This window comes from Malus domestica, chromosome 13, assembly GCF_042453785.1.
Source record: "Malus domestica chromosome 13, GDT2T_hap1".
NCBI classification, from domain to species: Eukaryota; Viridiplantae; Streptophyta; class Magnoliopsida; order Rosales; family Rosaceae; genus Malus; species Malus domestica.
The window spans coordinates 1,451,507-1,467,203 of record NC_091673.1 but is presented as its reverse complement, the minus strand read 5'-3'; the positions used below and the strand labels follow the sequence as shown (position 1 = coordinate 1,467,203).

Below are 15,697 nucleotides of genomic sequence, written 5' to 3'. Positions count from 1 at the left end.
AGCTTATTAGGTTAGGTCATGTTCTAATCATGATTCACATATTTACAAACATACATATATATCGATATATATGTTCTAATCATGAAGCCCCAAGGATCTAAAAGATGCTAGGCGTTAATTGGGCAGCGGACTGGGGCCTAGCGCCTAGGCAGATTAGACGAATTTAAGTAAATCTATTATATTTCGTGTAAATAAATGTCTGTTTATAATTAAAATATATATAATTTCATCATAAACTACAAGATAGAATGACATATATATTATGAAGTATTGGAACATAATGAAAATATGGGGAACATGCATATAATGTGTGTTAATTTAGGTATTTAACAAGTCTCTTACACTTTATTGAAAAAAATAAAATGCAAAATGAAAGTTATATGTTTTCTGTATAAGTAAGTCGCAACTTAGGCAGGTGATTAGATGGGTTTGGACGAGCTAGGCGGGCGCCTCAGCAAATCTAGACTCGCTTTCTTAATTTTCAAAAGCCTAAGTATTAATCAGGCGGTGACCAGCCGTCTAACGCTTAGACGGAGCCTATGCCGTGCAAGACGGAGATTTTTAGAACAGTGGAAGCCCAAAGAAAAAAGCATTAATAGGAGTAAGTAGTCGTTCTCCTTACTTACATGTGAACGGCAGTTTGAAAAGTGTGTAAGAACAACTTAATTTTTCTTGAGTAGGTTGAAATCGTACAAGTTAGATAAGTACGCACTGCGGCCTCATAAAAATCTTATTGAAATCAAAGGAACAGTAATACACGTATTATGAAACTAGATATCTTCTTCAACAAATCCATAAGAAATTATGGTGGATCATGAAACCAAGTGCATTGACGATTAGACAACTTAATTTTTCTTGAGTTGGTTGAAATCATACAAGAAGATAAGTACGTTAGAGTAAATGTAGAAGTATAGAAAATAGCGAACTTTAACGAAAAGCACCTGGTATTGTTCACTTTAACGAAAAAACACATTTTTACACTAAAAAGTCAATTCTGGTACTATTTACTTTACCCTTTATTTTGTCCTTATCATTAAAACTCAAAGTTTTCAAGCCCTTTTCATTAGTTTTCCTTAGAAAATAAGCTGAAATATGACCTTAAGATATGACTTGAATCGTTTTTTTAAAGTATTATTTGTCCCCATTAAGGGTTCTTGGCAAATTACTTCCAAGATATAATAAAGTATGAAATATTCAATTAGCAAAAACGAACTACATTTCTTTATAAATAACTAGAAAAAAATTGTATGAATATAATGGAGAGAGACGAGAACAAAGAAGTTGTGTAGAAGCAAATTTCTGAATAAATACACTCTTCTGCCAATGTTATCAACATATAGAAGGAATTGCAAATGTTTAAATTAATTAAAAGTACATGACCTTTAAAGTCTTGTTAGTACAAAAAATTCACGTCTGTTTGAACATAATACCATGCATTATCTTAAAAGGTGTTATCGGATGGAGAGCACCAATTACCCAATGATCATATCTGTTAGCTAAAGAAATGCACTTATTGTCCATCAATCATGTCTTTTCACGTAACTGAAATTATTCAACAATTCTTCTCTATTTTAAGGCTACATAATAAATGACATTATAAAATTTTTCTCTTTATGATTAATCACAAGAATACCGATATAATTATGCATACAATAAATGTGTTTTTCGAATTAAATTTTTAATTAGTGTAAGTAATTCAAAGTTATAACGAATGCGATCTGACCTAAGTTTAAACATTTTTGGACCGAATGCCTTATAAAAGGCTGCACATTGGGTCCTCGTTAAAATCTTATTGAAAATTTCAACCTAATCAAATAAACGATAACACACGCATTTCAAAACTAGATATTTTCTATCAACAAATCCATGAGAAATTATGGTGGATCATGAAACCAAGTGCATTGAAGATCACATAAAGATATTTTTTGCAGCTTCGAGATTTCTAGTATGTTACATCAGATCATAGTAGAATTGCTTGCAATTTTATGTACATTAGCTTTCCTGTAAGCACGTACAAAAAGCCTTATTTTTCAATCATGACGCGCATTTGTATTTGTGAATAAACATAAAGATCGATGTCCTAATTAACGGCTAAAAAGATATTTTAAGTTCTTCTTCACAATCACACGTAGCGCATTGTACATGAACATTGATTTGATGTTAATGTATGATTTGATTGTCAAAGTAGGAAAATAACGGATTCTGGAATCGTGACCGTTCATCGTATATCGTGTGGTATACTTTCATTAGGTATTCATTTAAAATTTAAAATTTAAAATTAAATATAAATAGTACCTAGCAAAAGCTGATTGCACAACGGTCACGATCACGGAATCCCTAGCCGTCAAAGTGTTCTCACTGCTCTTACTTATGATTTTGATTGTGTAAGGACCAAGGAGGGGTGGCAACTTAATTAACAGAAACTTCCCATGAGGGAGAGACCTATTTTGATTTCATTCATGAGACTATGACCTAGTTTGGGAGTGAGGTGCTTAAAAAAAAAGCACCCATGAAAAAAAGCTGTGAGGGTTTTAGGTGTTTGGTAAACTGAAAAAAAAAGGGCTTATTTTGGAAGCTGCTGTGAGAATAAGCTGAAATCAAAGGAAAAAGCTGAAGCTGCTATTTGCAGCTTTGGAAATATGGTTTTTTTTCAAAGCACCCGAAGCTACAATGCTTCTTTAATGAAAAGACCCACTATTTGACTGCTTTTTTTTTTCCAAAAGCACTTTTACAAAAAAGTTTACCAAACACTCTGCTGATTTATTTCACAGCCGCTTATTCTCACAGCACAGCCGCTTATTTTCACAGCAGCTTTTTTTCAAAGCACAGCTATACCAAACCAGCCCTATGAGAGGTTATCAGAAAAATTTAGCAAGGCTGTTGGTTAGTCTGCCTTTTCACAACCAGAATTAACGTAACATCAAATGAGATCAAAACACAAGAATCATATTTTAAAATTTGTCGTACAAATAACGCAGTTGGGCATTTCGAAACTTGAATTTATGTAATCTACTTTTTATGTTCAAATGTGAAGTTATTTACTTGCCACTTGGTAAAAAAAATGTTTAGGAAACTCTTTCAAAAGTGGAACTTTTTTTAGACTCTTTGTCATCTCATAGTTCAACGTTAATTCATGTATTAATGTTATAAAATTTTGTGTCGAAAATATGAGACGATAAAGAACGTATTAAGGTCATCTCCAACCGATGGCTAGCCAGATGGCTCGTTTTAGCCATCTGGCCCTCCAAGATTCTCCAAGATATTAATATTTTAATGAATAGTACATGACCATATTTGCCTCCGTCTCCAACCGAGGGCCAGATGGCTCGTTTTAGCCATTTCACAAAAAACAGTCTCCAACCGAAGGCCAAAGGGCCATAGGGCCAAACATAATTTATTATTTAAAAACTACAACTTAAATTCAAATCCAATAGCTAAGTGACGTCAGCTAGTCGTTGGTAGCTGACATCATTTTGTGACATCATTTTTATGTTCAAATGTGAAGTTATTTACTTGCCACTTGGTAAAAAAAATGTTTAGGAAACTCTTTCAAAAGTGGAACTTTTTTTAGACTCTTTGTCATCTCATAGTTCAACGTTAATTCATGTATTAATGTTATAAAATTTTGTGTCGAAAATATGAGACGATAAAGAACGTATTAAGGTCATCTCCAACCGATGGCTAGCCAGATGGCTCGTTTTAGCCCTCTGGCCCTCCAAGATTCTCCAAGATATTAATATTTTAATGAATAGTACATGACCATATTTGCCTCCGTCTCCAACCGAGGGCCAGATGGCTCGTTTTAGCCCTTTCACAAAAAACCGTCTCCAACCGAAGGCCAAAGGGCCATAGGGCCAAACATAATTTATTATTTAAAAACTACAACTTAAATTCAAATCCAACAGCTAAGTGACGTCAGCTAGTCGTTGGTAGCTGACATCATTTTGTGACATCATTTTTATGTTCAAATGCGAAGTTATTTACTTGCCACTTGGTAAAAAAAATGTTTAGGAAACTCTTTCAAAAGTGGAACTTTTTTTAGACTCTTTGTCATCTCATAGTTCAACGTTAATTCATGTATTAATGTTATAAAATTTTGTGTCGAAAATATGAGACGATAAAGAACGTATTAAGGTCATCTCCAACCGATGGTTAGCCAGATGGCTCGTTTTAGCCCTCTGACCCTCCAAGATTCTCCAAGATATTAATATTTTAATGAATAGTACATGACCATATTTGCCTCCGTCTCCAACCGAGAGCCAGAGGGCTCGTTTTAGCCCTTTCACAAAAAACCGTCTCCAACCGAAGGCCAAAGGGCCATAGGGCCAAACATAATTTATTATTTAAAAACTACAACTTAAATTCAAATCCAACAGCTAAGTGACGTCAGCTAGTCGTTGGTAGCTGACATCATTTTGTGACATCATTTTTATGTTCAAATGTGAAGTTATTTACTTGCCACTTGGTAAAAAAAATGTTTAGGAAACTCTTTCAAAAGTGGAACTTTTTTTAGACTCTTTGTCATCTCATAGTTCAACGTTAATTCATGTATTAATGTTATAAAATTTTGTGTCAAAAATATGAGACGATAAAGAACGTATTAAGGTCATCTCCAACCGATGGCTAGCCAGATGGCTCGTTTTAGCCCTCTGACCCTCCAAGATTCTCCAAGATATTAATATTTTAATGAATAGTACATGACCATATTTGCCTCCATCTCCAACCGAGGGCCAGAGGGCTCGTTTTAGCCATTTCACAAAAAACCGTCTCCAACCGAAGGCCAAAGGGCCATAGGGCCAAACATAATTTATTATTTAAAAACTACAACTTAAATTCAAATCCAACAACTAAGTGACGTCAGCTAGTCGTTGGTAGCTGACATCATTTTGTGACATCATTTTTATGTTCAAATGTGAGGCCATCTCCAACCGATGGCTGGCCAGAGGGCTCGTTTTAGCCCTCTGGCCCTCCAAGATTCTCCAAGATATTAATATTTTAATGAACAGTACAGGGCCATATTTGCCTCCGTCTCCAACCGAGGGCCAGAGGGCTCGTTTTAGCCCTGTCACAAAAAACCGTCTCCAACCGAGGGCCAAAGGGCCATAGGGCCAAACATAATTTATTATTTAAAAACTACAATTTAAATTCAAATCTAACGGCTAGGTGACGTCAACATGATGTCAGCTAGCCGTTGGTAGCTGACATCATGCTGACGTCAGCTAGCCGTTGGATTTGAATTTTTTTTGCTATAAATAGGGTGGATATTAGGCTATAATTCACACAACTTTAAATTCAATCTATTTCAATTCAATCTTTTGCAATTCAATCTCTTTCAATTCAAGTTTGCAATGAATTCCAACTTTGGATCTTCATCCAATTCCAATTGGGGGTCCTCATCCAATTCCAAATTGGAAGCAAAATGGGCGCAAATGAGACGAGAAGATGAGGAGTCTGATGAAGAAGCTGAAGTAAGGCGCAACACACAAAACATGGCAGCAGCCATGGCTGCGGCCATGGTGTGTCAGCCAACTGAGGAACAACCTCAATGGGGTGGCTCTGTTGCTGGTCACTCTTACAAACCACGAAACAGAGCGATGGCGCATGCCAATCTGATGAACAACTACTTCAACCCCGACTCGGTGTACACAGAAGAGGATTTCAGACGTCGCTTCCGGATGATGCGTCATGTCTTCGAGCGTTTACTTCGTGATGTCCAACATGTCAATCCATACTTTCGACATAAGCGGGACAGAGCAGGCCGCCCTGGTTTCTCACCTCATCAGAAGGTTACTGTTGCATTCCGAATGATGGCATATGGCTCCTCAGCTGATTCGATGGATGAAACCCATGGTATGTCTGAGTCTACATGCCTTGATACTCTTGAAGAATTTTGTAACACAATTGTTCAGGTTTACAAAGACGAGTACCTCCGAGAGCCAAATCAAGAAGATCTGAATCGGCTCCTTTACAAAGCTGAAGACCGTGGGTTTCTGGGCATGATAGGGTCATTAGACTGCATGCATTGGGAGTGGAAGAACTGTCCCACTGGATGGCAAGGAAGCTTTAGCGGAAGGTCGAGAAAGCCAACTGTTGTGTTAGAGGCAGTTGTCTCATATGACACATGGATCTGTCATGCTTTCTTTGGAGTCTCTGGATCCCAAAATGACATTACAGTTCTTGGGCGTTCACCCCTCTTCAATAACTTGACGGAAGGTAAAGCACCTCAACTTGACTACTACATCAACGGCCGTGAATACAATATGGGGTATTACTTGGCAGATGGCATCTACCCAAAGTGGGCAACACTTGTCCAAGCAATTCCAAACCCTAGGAATGATGCAGAAAAGTTGTTTACCTTACACCAAGAGGCATACCGGAAAGATGTTGAGAGAGCTTTTGGTATTCTACAAGCACGGTGGAAGATTATCAGCGAATCGGCAAGAGGGTGGAGTCGAGAAAATTTGAACTCCATCATGATGTCTTGCATCATATTACACAATATGATAGTGGAGGATGAGCGAGATGGGTATATTGATGGAGAGTCCGATAATGACCAAGAAGATCCAAATAGGTCAAGAAGGGCTCTAGCAAAAATATATGATGGGCCTAATTTGCCTTTCAATCCAAGAACTGGTAATATCTCTATAAATGAGTATATGAGGTGCTATAGAATGATACGTTCTCGTGCCACAAATACGTACCTACAACAGGATCTTGTTGCACATCTTTGGGCCAAAAGAAGCATGAAGTAGGCTTTTAAGTTTTATGTTGTTAAATGTTTTTAAAAATGTTGTTTAAGTTTCATGTTGTTAAATGTTTTTTTATGTTGTATAATTTGTATGTTGGTTAATGTTATTTAATGTTATTTCATATTGTTTAATGTTGTTTCATGTTACTTAATTTAATTTAATGTTGTATAAATGGCCTAGGAAAAAAATAGAATTGAAAAAAATTATGAAACAAATTTTGTGAAATAGAAGTTATAGGAAATAAAATATGAATCAAATTTTGTAAAATAGAAGTTATAGGAAAAAAATAGAATTTAAAAAAAAATTGAAACAAATTTTGTAAAATAGAATTGAAAAAAAATATGAAACAAAATTTGATTAATATGAAAAGGAAAAAAAAAGGGAAAAAAAAAGTTAAAAAAAAAAAAAAGGCCTAATAATACAACGGCTACTAGCCGTTGTATTAAAAAACATTCAAATTATTAGTGTCGGTTATAACCGACACTAATAGTAGAATTATTAAAAAAAAAAAAACCTGTTTAATGCTGTCGGTTTTAACCGACAGCAATAGAAAACATTAAAAAAAAAATAAGCCAGCCCTCCAGCCCTCCAGCCCTCTCCGATCCCGTGGGGCCCTCCCAGATTCCAGAGCCCTCTGGCCTAGCCCTCGGTTGGAGACGGTTTTAGGGCTATTTTCAGCCCTCTGGACCCTTCGGTTGGAGATGGCCTGAAGTTATTTACTTGCCACTTGGTAAAAAAAATGTTTAGGAAACTCTTTCAAAAGTGGAACTTTTTTTAGACTCTTTGTCATCTCATAGTTCAACGTTAATTCATGTATTAATGTTATAAAATTTTGTGTCGAAAATATGAGACGATAAAGAACGTATTAAGGTCATCTCCAACCGATGGCTAGCCAGATGGCTTGTTTTAGCCATCTGGCCCTCCAAGATTCTCCAAGATATTAATATTTTAATGAATAGTACATGACCATATTTGCCTCCGTCTCCAACCGAGGGCCAGAGGGCTCGTTTTAGCCGTTTCACAAAAAAACCGTCTCCAACCGAAGGCCAAAGGGCCATAGGGCCAAACATAATTTATTATTTAAAAACTATAACTTAAATTCAAATCCAACAGCTAAGTGACGTCAGCTAGTCGTTGGTAGCTGACATCATTTTGTGAAATAGAAGTTATAGAAAAAAATGGAATTTAAAAAAAATATGAAACAAATTTTGTGAAATAGAAGTTACAAGAAAAAAATGGAATTTAAAAAAAAAATATGAAACAAATTTGTGAAATAGAAGTTATAGGAAAAAATAGAAGTTATATGAAAATTTTTGTAAATAAAAAATAATAATAATAATGTAAAAAAAAGCTCCGTTAACATTTTTCTTCCTAAATTTGGTTGGTCAGTTCAGTTCCCAGTTCCGTCACATGAATGAAACAGTCGTTTATTTAACCGCATACACTTTTGACTTCTTGTATTTTCCAGTAAAACAAGACAAAATAATAATAATAATAATAATCCACTACTGGTCAACATGCGGGTTTTCATCTAAGTCAACACGTTCTATAAACTACTCTTCTTCCCAAACTCTGTTTGGTTCGTTTCTTAAAGTCATAAAAATCATTATCCAACACCACCAAATCCCACGGTTTGCAATTTTCCGCTGGAAACGAAATTCGCCACGCCCCACCTGAAAATCTCTCTCTGCTCTCCTCCTTCTTCTGTGTTCATTTAGGGGCTTGGGCTGTTCTAAATGTCACAGAAAACCATGACCAAGTCCAAGAATTTCCTCAACAATCTCTTCAAAACTTTTGGGTTCGCCCCCAGCAAAGGTAGAAATCGAAACCCAGTTTGCAATTTCGTGAATTTCAAAAACCCAGTTTGCAGTTTTGTGCATTTTGGTCGTCTTCTACTTGTATCAGATGATTGATCTTTTTTCCCTCTGATTTTTTGTTTGATCAGACGGACAGAACGAAGAGGACTTGGAGAAGATTGCTCAGCAGGAACAGAAGCATTTCCCATTCGAAACTTTGGCTGCCGCTACGAAAAATTTCCACCCCAGTCATAAGCTCGGCGAAGGCGGTTTCGGACCCGTTTTTAAGGTACTAAATTACTTATGTTTTTCGTTTGACTTATCTGTTTGGTTGCCAAGAAAATTTTGGGAGAGAAGTTTTTTCAAGCTCACATTTTTTTTCTTCTACTGAACTCCCAAAACTCGTCTCTCTAGTGATTTTATGATTTTTAATTAATGATACAAATTATTTAGTGAAATAAATTAGGAGAATTTAGCTTTTCATCATTAATTAAAATCATATTCCATTTTAATTTTTGATCAAGTTCTTGGGTATTAATAACATTATTAATTATTTCAATAATAAAATATTTTTTTATTTCTAAATATATTCATTTAATGTTAAAAATGTTATAATTCGTATATTTATATTTATGAGTAAATTTTTTATCATATATTTTTAGTTTTAGTTTGTACCCATTTTTAATTTGTAATTCTTTTTTAACTTGTACCAATTTTCTTTTCAATTTTAATTTTTACCTATATATTAATTTATTTTTGTGCCCATATTTTTTAAAGTTTATTTGTATTTGTATGCATATATTTTTTTTATTTGTATTTTTTATTTTGCTAAATATACCCATGCTAATTATATGTACCCATTCATGTAAAACTTTTTAATTTTAAAATGTACTCATTCTTAAATATACCAATTTGTTGTATGTAAAATGTACGTTTTTTTTATATAAAATCTATTCAATTTTTTTCTAATCCATTTTTAAATTTATATGGGTACATTCTTTTTTCTTTGATTTTAAAATGTATCCATGTCAAGTTTAATCGAAGAAAATTTACTAATATTATTAAGCGTAATATCTTTCTTTTTTTTTTTTTGTGATTTTTGAAGAATGTACCCATGTTTTGATACAATAAATTTTTTGGTTAATTTTGATGAATGTACCCATGTATATATACACACACACACACACAATAGTATATTTATATTTTAATATTTTTAATCCCACAAATTATGTTTTTTATTTATTTAAAATCTCATTTATATGAACAACAAAAATTTTTAATTTTTAATTTAAAAAATATAGTAACGTACATAGAAATAAATTATCACATTATTTTCAGAGTTCTAGATAAAAAATTAAAAAACAACAAGGTTTCAATCAAAGAATATTCATAACTAAGGACCGCATCCAAAGTCTCCAAATAAATTATTATCCTTTTGTTCCGTACAAAATATTTGGGAAAAATGATGGAATGTCTCGCATCCTTTATAATTGTTGCAAATAGTGTTTAGAAGATTGTTCCTTAGCTTATTTAGTTAATGATGATGGTTATTAGTTAATAAGAAACACATATTTAGATTAGTTTTCGGCTTAATCATGCACTTGTATGCACCACCACCAGCTGCTACTTTCGTTTAATCCGCTGGTTTCTTGGGTGCTAAGGAATTAGGGTATCTTTACGAAAAATGGAAAGGATTATATTGACAATATCACGGATGAATGTTATCCCGATTCGCTCGAGTAGCGAACATGTATGTCTTTCGTTTCATTTAGGAAGTTACACCAAAGGTGAAGTCACAGATGACTTCACTGCCACTGTAGTGTTATGTAATGTTCTAAACTATAACATTTTTGCGCATTTGTCTCCCTGATAACATGTATCTTACGAGCAGACATACCACCGAGCTTTCGCCTTGTTAACTAGATCCTTAAATTCTCAAGGGACAAAGTAAACGGGGCAATTCATGTGTCTTACCGCTTGTGTGGTGCGTCTTTCTCAGGGAAAGTTGGAGGATGGAAGAGAAATTGCGGTGAAGAAGTTGTCACAAAGTTCAAATCAAGGAAAGAAAGAGTTCATGAACGAGGCCAAGTTGCTAGCTCGTGTGCAGCACCGTAATGTTGTGAATTTGTTGGGCTATTGTGCACACGGGGTAGAGAAACTACTCGTTTACGAGTATGTCTTAAACGAGAGCCTCGACAAATTTCTCTTCAGTAAGCACTCATAAATCCTTCTATACTTTACTATCAATTATTATTTGGCAACTGCATCAATTACAACAGATAAGGCCTCGTTTGGCACAGGGTATAAGACATCGGATAGTACTATATAATACGAAACAAGTGTTTGGTGAGTCTCGTACTAAATAAGCATCGGATTATTAGTCTAGCCCTGCCTATTTAATACCCCATTCGCTTGCTTATTTATCCCAAGCAAAACCTTGGTATTATTTAGTCAAGTTCACCGTTCACGCCTAAAATGAAAGCACGACCGCTCTTCTCCAACCCATTCGCCATCTGCTATGTAGATCGCGAACACATTTCTCTCCCTCTTTCTCCATCCCCACCTTCGATCAGCATCAAGAAGATTTCGAATGAAATCCAGAGGTGGCAGATCAAACCCAGGTCCCGCCGATCCTATTCTGGAGACATTTTCTGAGTTTTTAGCTTAATTGTTCCCTGATTTTGTTGATGTGTGGTGGGTAAGCTCAAAGCTGGGTGAGTATTCAATTGAGATTTTGAGGGATTTTAATTCTTTTAATGAATTTAGGGGTATTCAATCAGAATTTTTAGTGATTCTCTGAAATTCAATGTGTATTCAATTAGGATTTTAAGATAGTTTATTAAAATCCTTAGAAATCCAAGTGTATTTAATTAGAATTTTAAAGAAGTTTATAACATTCTAGGTGTATTCAATTAGAATTAGAATTTAGAGAATTTGGAAAAGTTGAGGAATTAGAGGGAATTAGAGAGATTTTGCAGTGCATTTTAAGCATCCACAAATCTCACCTCTTCTCATGAGATTTCGAAGGAATTGAATCAAAATTTTACATAAAATCTCTACAAATCAGTTAAACTCCGTAAAAATCCATGGATTTATAAATTCATTAAAATCTCTCAAATTCTCAATTGAATACACCCCTTCATCTGGGTCTTTGATTTCAATGGATTAGAAACTCAAATTTGGGGTTTTTATTTCATATGGGTTTTTGGTTGCACTGATTCCCCTCTAAAGCATGGAATTTCTACTTCAGTGTCGTCATTTTGCTGGGTTTCTTGTTGCTGCCTTTGTGGTGGGGTTTGGTTAAGGGGAGCAGACGAAGAAGAAGGGAGAGAGGGAGGGATTTGGGGGGTGCGGCGGAGAGATATGGGGAACAAAAGAGATGATTTCAGTTTTTTTTAAATTTTTTTTTTAAGTTTGATTCTCCTATCCGATATAATACCAAACACAGTATAAATAATACGGTTATTAGTCCGATACTACATCAAACATCTGACTAATTTAGCCAGTACTATCCGATGACTATTTATCCTATCCGACATTAAGAATCAGTACAGTCCGAGCTGCTAAACGAGGCCTAATGCAACCATGTTTAGTGTTCTACTAATAATTTTCTCATTTTCCATTGTTCTTATTTTGATGTTAAACGCTGATCAGCAGAATTTAGCAGAAACTTAAAGTTGTCCGGATTTCATAATTTTGGATCAATTTGCTTTAGATCTTGAAGGTCATACATAATAGAACCCCGAACTCCATCATATTTCCTGATATGTTTGTCTAAATAGTATTCGGAATTTGGTCAAGCTTGAGATATATCGCGGAAAATCAGAAGGCCTAGTTTGAAGGCTCTTTGAATCCTAATGATTCGTCGATTCTTAAAGATTACTTTGAATCAATATTTTTGTAGTTTTCACGTTTCCATCAAAACCTGGTGAAGGAGATGGCTCCTAAGACCTTGACTTTATCCACATTCTTTCAGCCCAAGCAACCAACAGAAGTTTCTAAGTAGTGACACAACCTTGCCAGCTCACAACGGAGAACAATCTGCACCATTTGGTCAACCCCCATGACTTTAACACCTAACTGGCAAAAATAGATATATTACGTGATGCTTATCTCTCCCGTTTTACTTTCATCTGGTTTAATGACTGGCAACAGACTTCGTTACGTACTGACAGTGATTTTTACGGTGTTGGTGCAGAATCAAATAGAAGGGAGGAGCTTGACTGGAAGCGGAGGTTTGATATAATATGCGGTGTTGCAAAGGGCTTGCTTTACCTTCATGAACATTCGCATAAGTGCATTATACACCGCGACATCAAGGCCAGCAATATTCTACTAGATGATAAATGGGTCCCCAAGATTGCTGATTTCGGCATGGCTCGCCTATTTCCCGAGGATCAGACGCACGTCAATACCCGCGTTGCTGGTACCAAGTATGGTGTCTTGTGCCCTAAGTTTTATTTCGTAAGTGTGTGGGGTTGAAGTACTCGGGACCTGCCTTGTTTACTTGGTTTTAACATGAACCTTTTTAATTTTCTTGAAACAGCGGTTATATGGCTCCCGAGTATGTTATGCACGGGCATTTATCAGTGAAGGCGGACGTGTTTAGCTTCGGTGTTTTGGTTTTGGAGCTGATCAGCGGCCAAAGGAATTCATCATTCAACGCAAATGCTGATGCGCAGAATCTGCTTGATTGGGTAAGATTGTAGATCAAACTATCATCTGTTGAACCAAGTATGAAAATTCTGTGGCGGGCGATGATTGCTCAGCTGTTTGTCGTCGAACATTTCTTGCTGAAAGTTTTTTCTACTGCTAATCCTAAATTTGTCTACTGCTGATGCAGGCGTACAAGCTTTACAAGAAGGAGAGAAGCATGGAGATTATGGACCCGACGTTAGCTTCATCAGCGGTCTCCGAGCAAGTAGCGATGTGCATTCAGATGGGGCTGCTGTGCATACAAGGTGATCCCACATTCCGCCTCACAATGGATCGTGTGATTGTGATCCTATCCAAGAAACCGAGCCATCTGGAAGAGCCAATGAGACCCGGAGTGCCTGGATCAAGATACAGAAGATCTCGCCGACCAGCAGGGGGAGGGGTTTCTTCCACTACTGCCGGAACTTCTGGTGGATCAAATTCCCGTTATTCAGATTCGAGCTTTACTGCAACCGGAACCACTTCAGCAGCAGCCCCGGATAAAGATGTCCGTGGGAAACGCCCGGTGGAAAGTTAGGTACATACTCTTTGTAAGAGGTTTTGATTCTTCTTTTTTGGTATGATAGAAATGTAAAATTTGTCGAATATCATGTAAATAGTTTGAGAGGGAAGTGAAATAGGTAACTGATGCTACAAATCGTTGCAATTTTGTTTGAACTCTAATTCTTTCATATGAACCATTCAAAAGAAGGGCTTATCATCCATTTGTTGCATTAGCTAGAGTGGGCGTATAATGTATTATCTTGTATATATCTGAGTTCAAATTTTCCTCTACAAAAGCATTGCGTTGGGTATGGGATGTTTTTTAGTATTCTGAATATTTTAATCAATAGATCTTTATTTAAAAATATAAAAATCAAATATGTCAGTTAGTTTGGTGGACCGGATGAGATTGGGCCTTAAGGCCATGATTAGACTGGCGGATATTTGTAAAACAAGATTTGTAACAGATGTATAAAATGGGGGACAATTTCTATTCGTAAGGACAAAGAGAAGGAAATATTGGCACGAGAGAGGATCCGAGAGACATCTGTTCATCGTACATTTTGCGATTAGAAATTATTGTAAATTTTTTTATTTAAAATTGAATATAAACAGTACTTAACGAAAAATAGAAACTTCAAGATCCTCGGACGAGAATCCTCACTCCATTGGCATAATGAGTGAGACGGTGACGTGTCAACTACGTATGGAGAGGCACTTTGATATCCGACACGTGTGCACACCAAACTCGGTCGCTCATGAGAAAAGTCAGTACATTGCACTTTGCAACTGACAGGTCTACGTGAATTAGTAAAACAGTAAATAATGCATATACATTTTTGAGCAGACAAAGAATTGAACGTAATCCATTCGTATTTTACCCAAGGCCGGCAAGAGAGGATGGTGGACCCCACTAGTCAAAGCATCCATCACCCATCACCAACACCAACACCATCACCACCAACATTGTTGTGAATGTGGTACCATAGCGTAGATCAGGATCCTCTCCTGAGCAGATGGAGAGGATTCTCCTGACTAGGTCCATCGGACCGTTAATTTTTTATCCAACGGTTATAATTATTATAACTTTTAGAGGGGTTTCGTGTTTGTAGCCGTTGGATAAAAAATGAACGTCCAGGATCCTGGTCCAGCATGGTCTATTGGGAGGTGGAGCCCTTTCATTTTTATACTATTCATATTCTCTTCTGATTGTGTTGCCCTTCCATTTTCATACTCTTCATATTCCTTCATGTTTGTGTGGTCACAGTTAAGTCATTTCAACATTTTATATTCTTATTACTTTTTGTTTTATTATTTTTATAAAAAAATCAATATAAAATGTTGACGTGGCTTAACCGTGACCACACAAACAGGAGGAGATGAAAATAGTATGGAAATGGGAGGGCAGACAATCCACCTCCCTCAAGAATTAGGATTCTATCCACTTTTTTTTTCTCTTTTTTTATTCAAACGGTTAACGGTGAATTATGTCAACATTTTGTGTTAATTTTTTTTAAAGAAAAATAAAATGGAGTGTGAGGAGGAGAGGGAAGGATATAAAATAGGAAGGAAGAGAATTCTAGTTCGTCTCCCACCAGATAACGTAATTATATATACACTAAGACGTAATAATATCTAAAAAAACTATTTTTTATTTTAACAAACGATATTATATACACTAAGACGAAGATATGAACGCTTAGCTTCACAATAAGTTAGTAATAATGTAATTTAAATTTACCTTGGACGCTAATCAAATTTAATATTTCTCATTCAAAAATAAAAATAAATATCACTAAATAAAAATACTAAGTAACTAAAAAAACCTAAAATTAAAAAGAATAAAAATAAAACAATAAAAAAACAAATTGCCACATGCGTTTAGTCAACCCGATTCAAAAGTTGAGAGACCATCTGATTCCACCAGTCAACCCCAAGCTCGCCAACCATTCG

General features: G+C 35.7%; 2 protein-coding genes and 1 long non-coding RNA gene across 3 annotated transcripts in view; 2 read left to right on the top strand and 1 right to left on the bottom strand.

Annotated features, from left to right (window-relative positions):
- Positions 1–5,594: 5,594 nt before the first annotated feature.
- LOC139190420 (uncharacterized) lies at positions 5,595–6,518 on the top strand (the record flags this gene model as incomplete). Its single annotated transcript, XM_070810696.1, has 2 exons — positions 5,595–5,994; positions 6,208–6,518. Coding segments are annotated over exons 1-2 (711 nt in total), but the record flags the coding sequence as incomplete, so codon positions are not given.
- Positions 6,519–8,208: 1,690 nt separating this feature from the next.
- LOC103416666 (cysteine-rich receptor-like protein kinase 43) lies at positions 8,209–13,965 on the top strand. Its single transcript, XM_029091787.2, has 6 exons — positions 8,209–8,564; positions 8,695–8,834; positions 10,545–10,755; positions 12,744–12,978; positions 13,092–13,242; positions 13,389–13,965. The coding sequence occupies exons 1-6, from the start codon at positions 8,486–8,488 to the stop codon at positions 13,776–13,778; spliced, it is 1,206 nt and encodes a 401-aa protein (XP_028947620.1). The 5' UTR covers positions 8,209–8,485; the 3' UTR covers positions 13,779–13,965.
- The window catches only part of LOC139190639 (uncharacterized), a 44,250-nt gene continuing 39,304 nt past the window's right edge, over positions 10,752–15,697 (bottom strand). Inside the window, exon 6 of the long non-coding RNA XR_011574979.1 lies at positions 10,752–11,058. This is a non-coding gene — a long non-coding RNA (uncharacterized lncRNA). The remainder of the gene's footprint in view (positions 11,059–15,697) is intronic.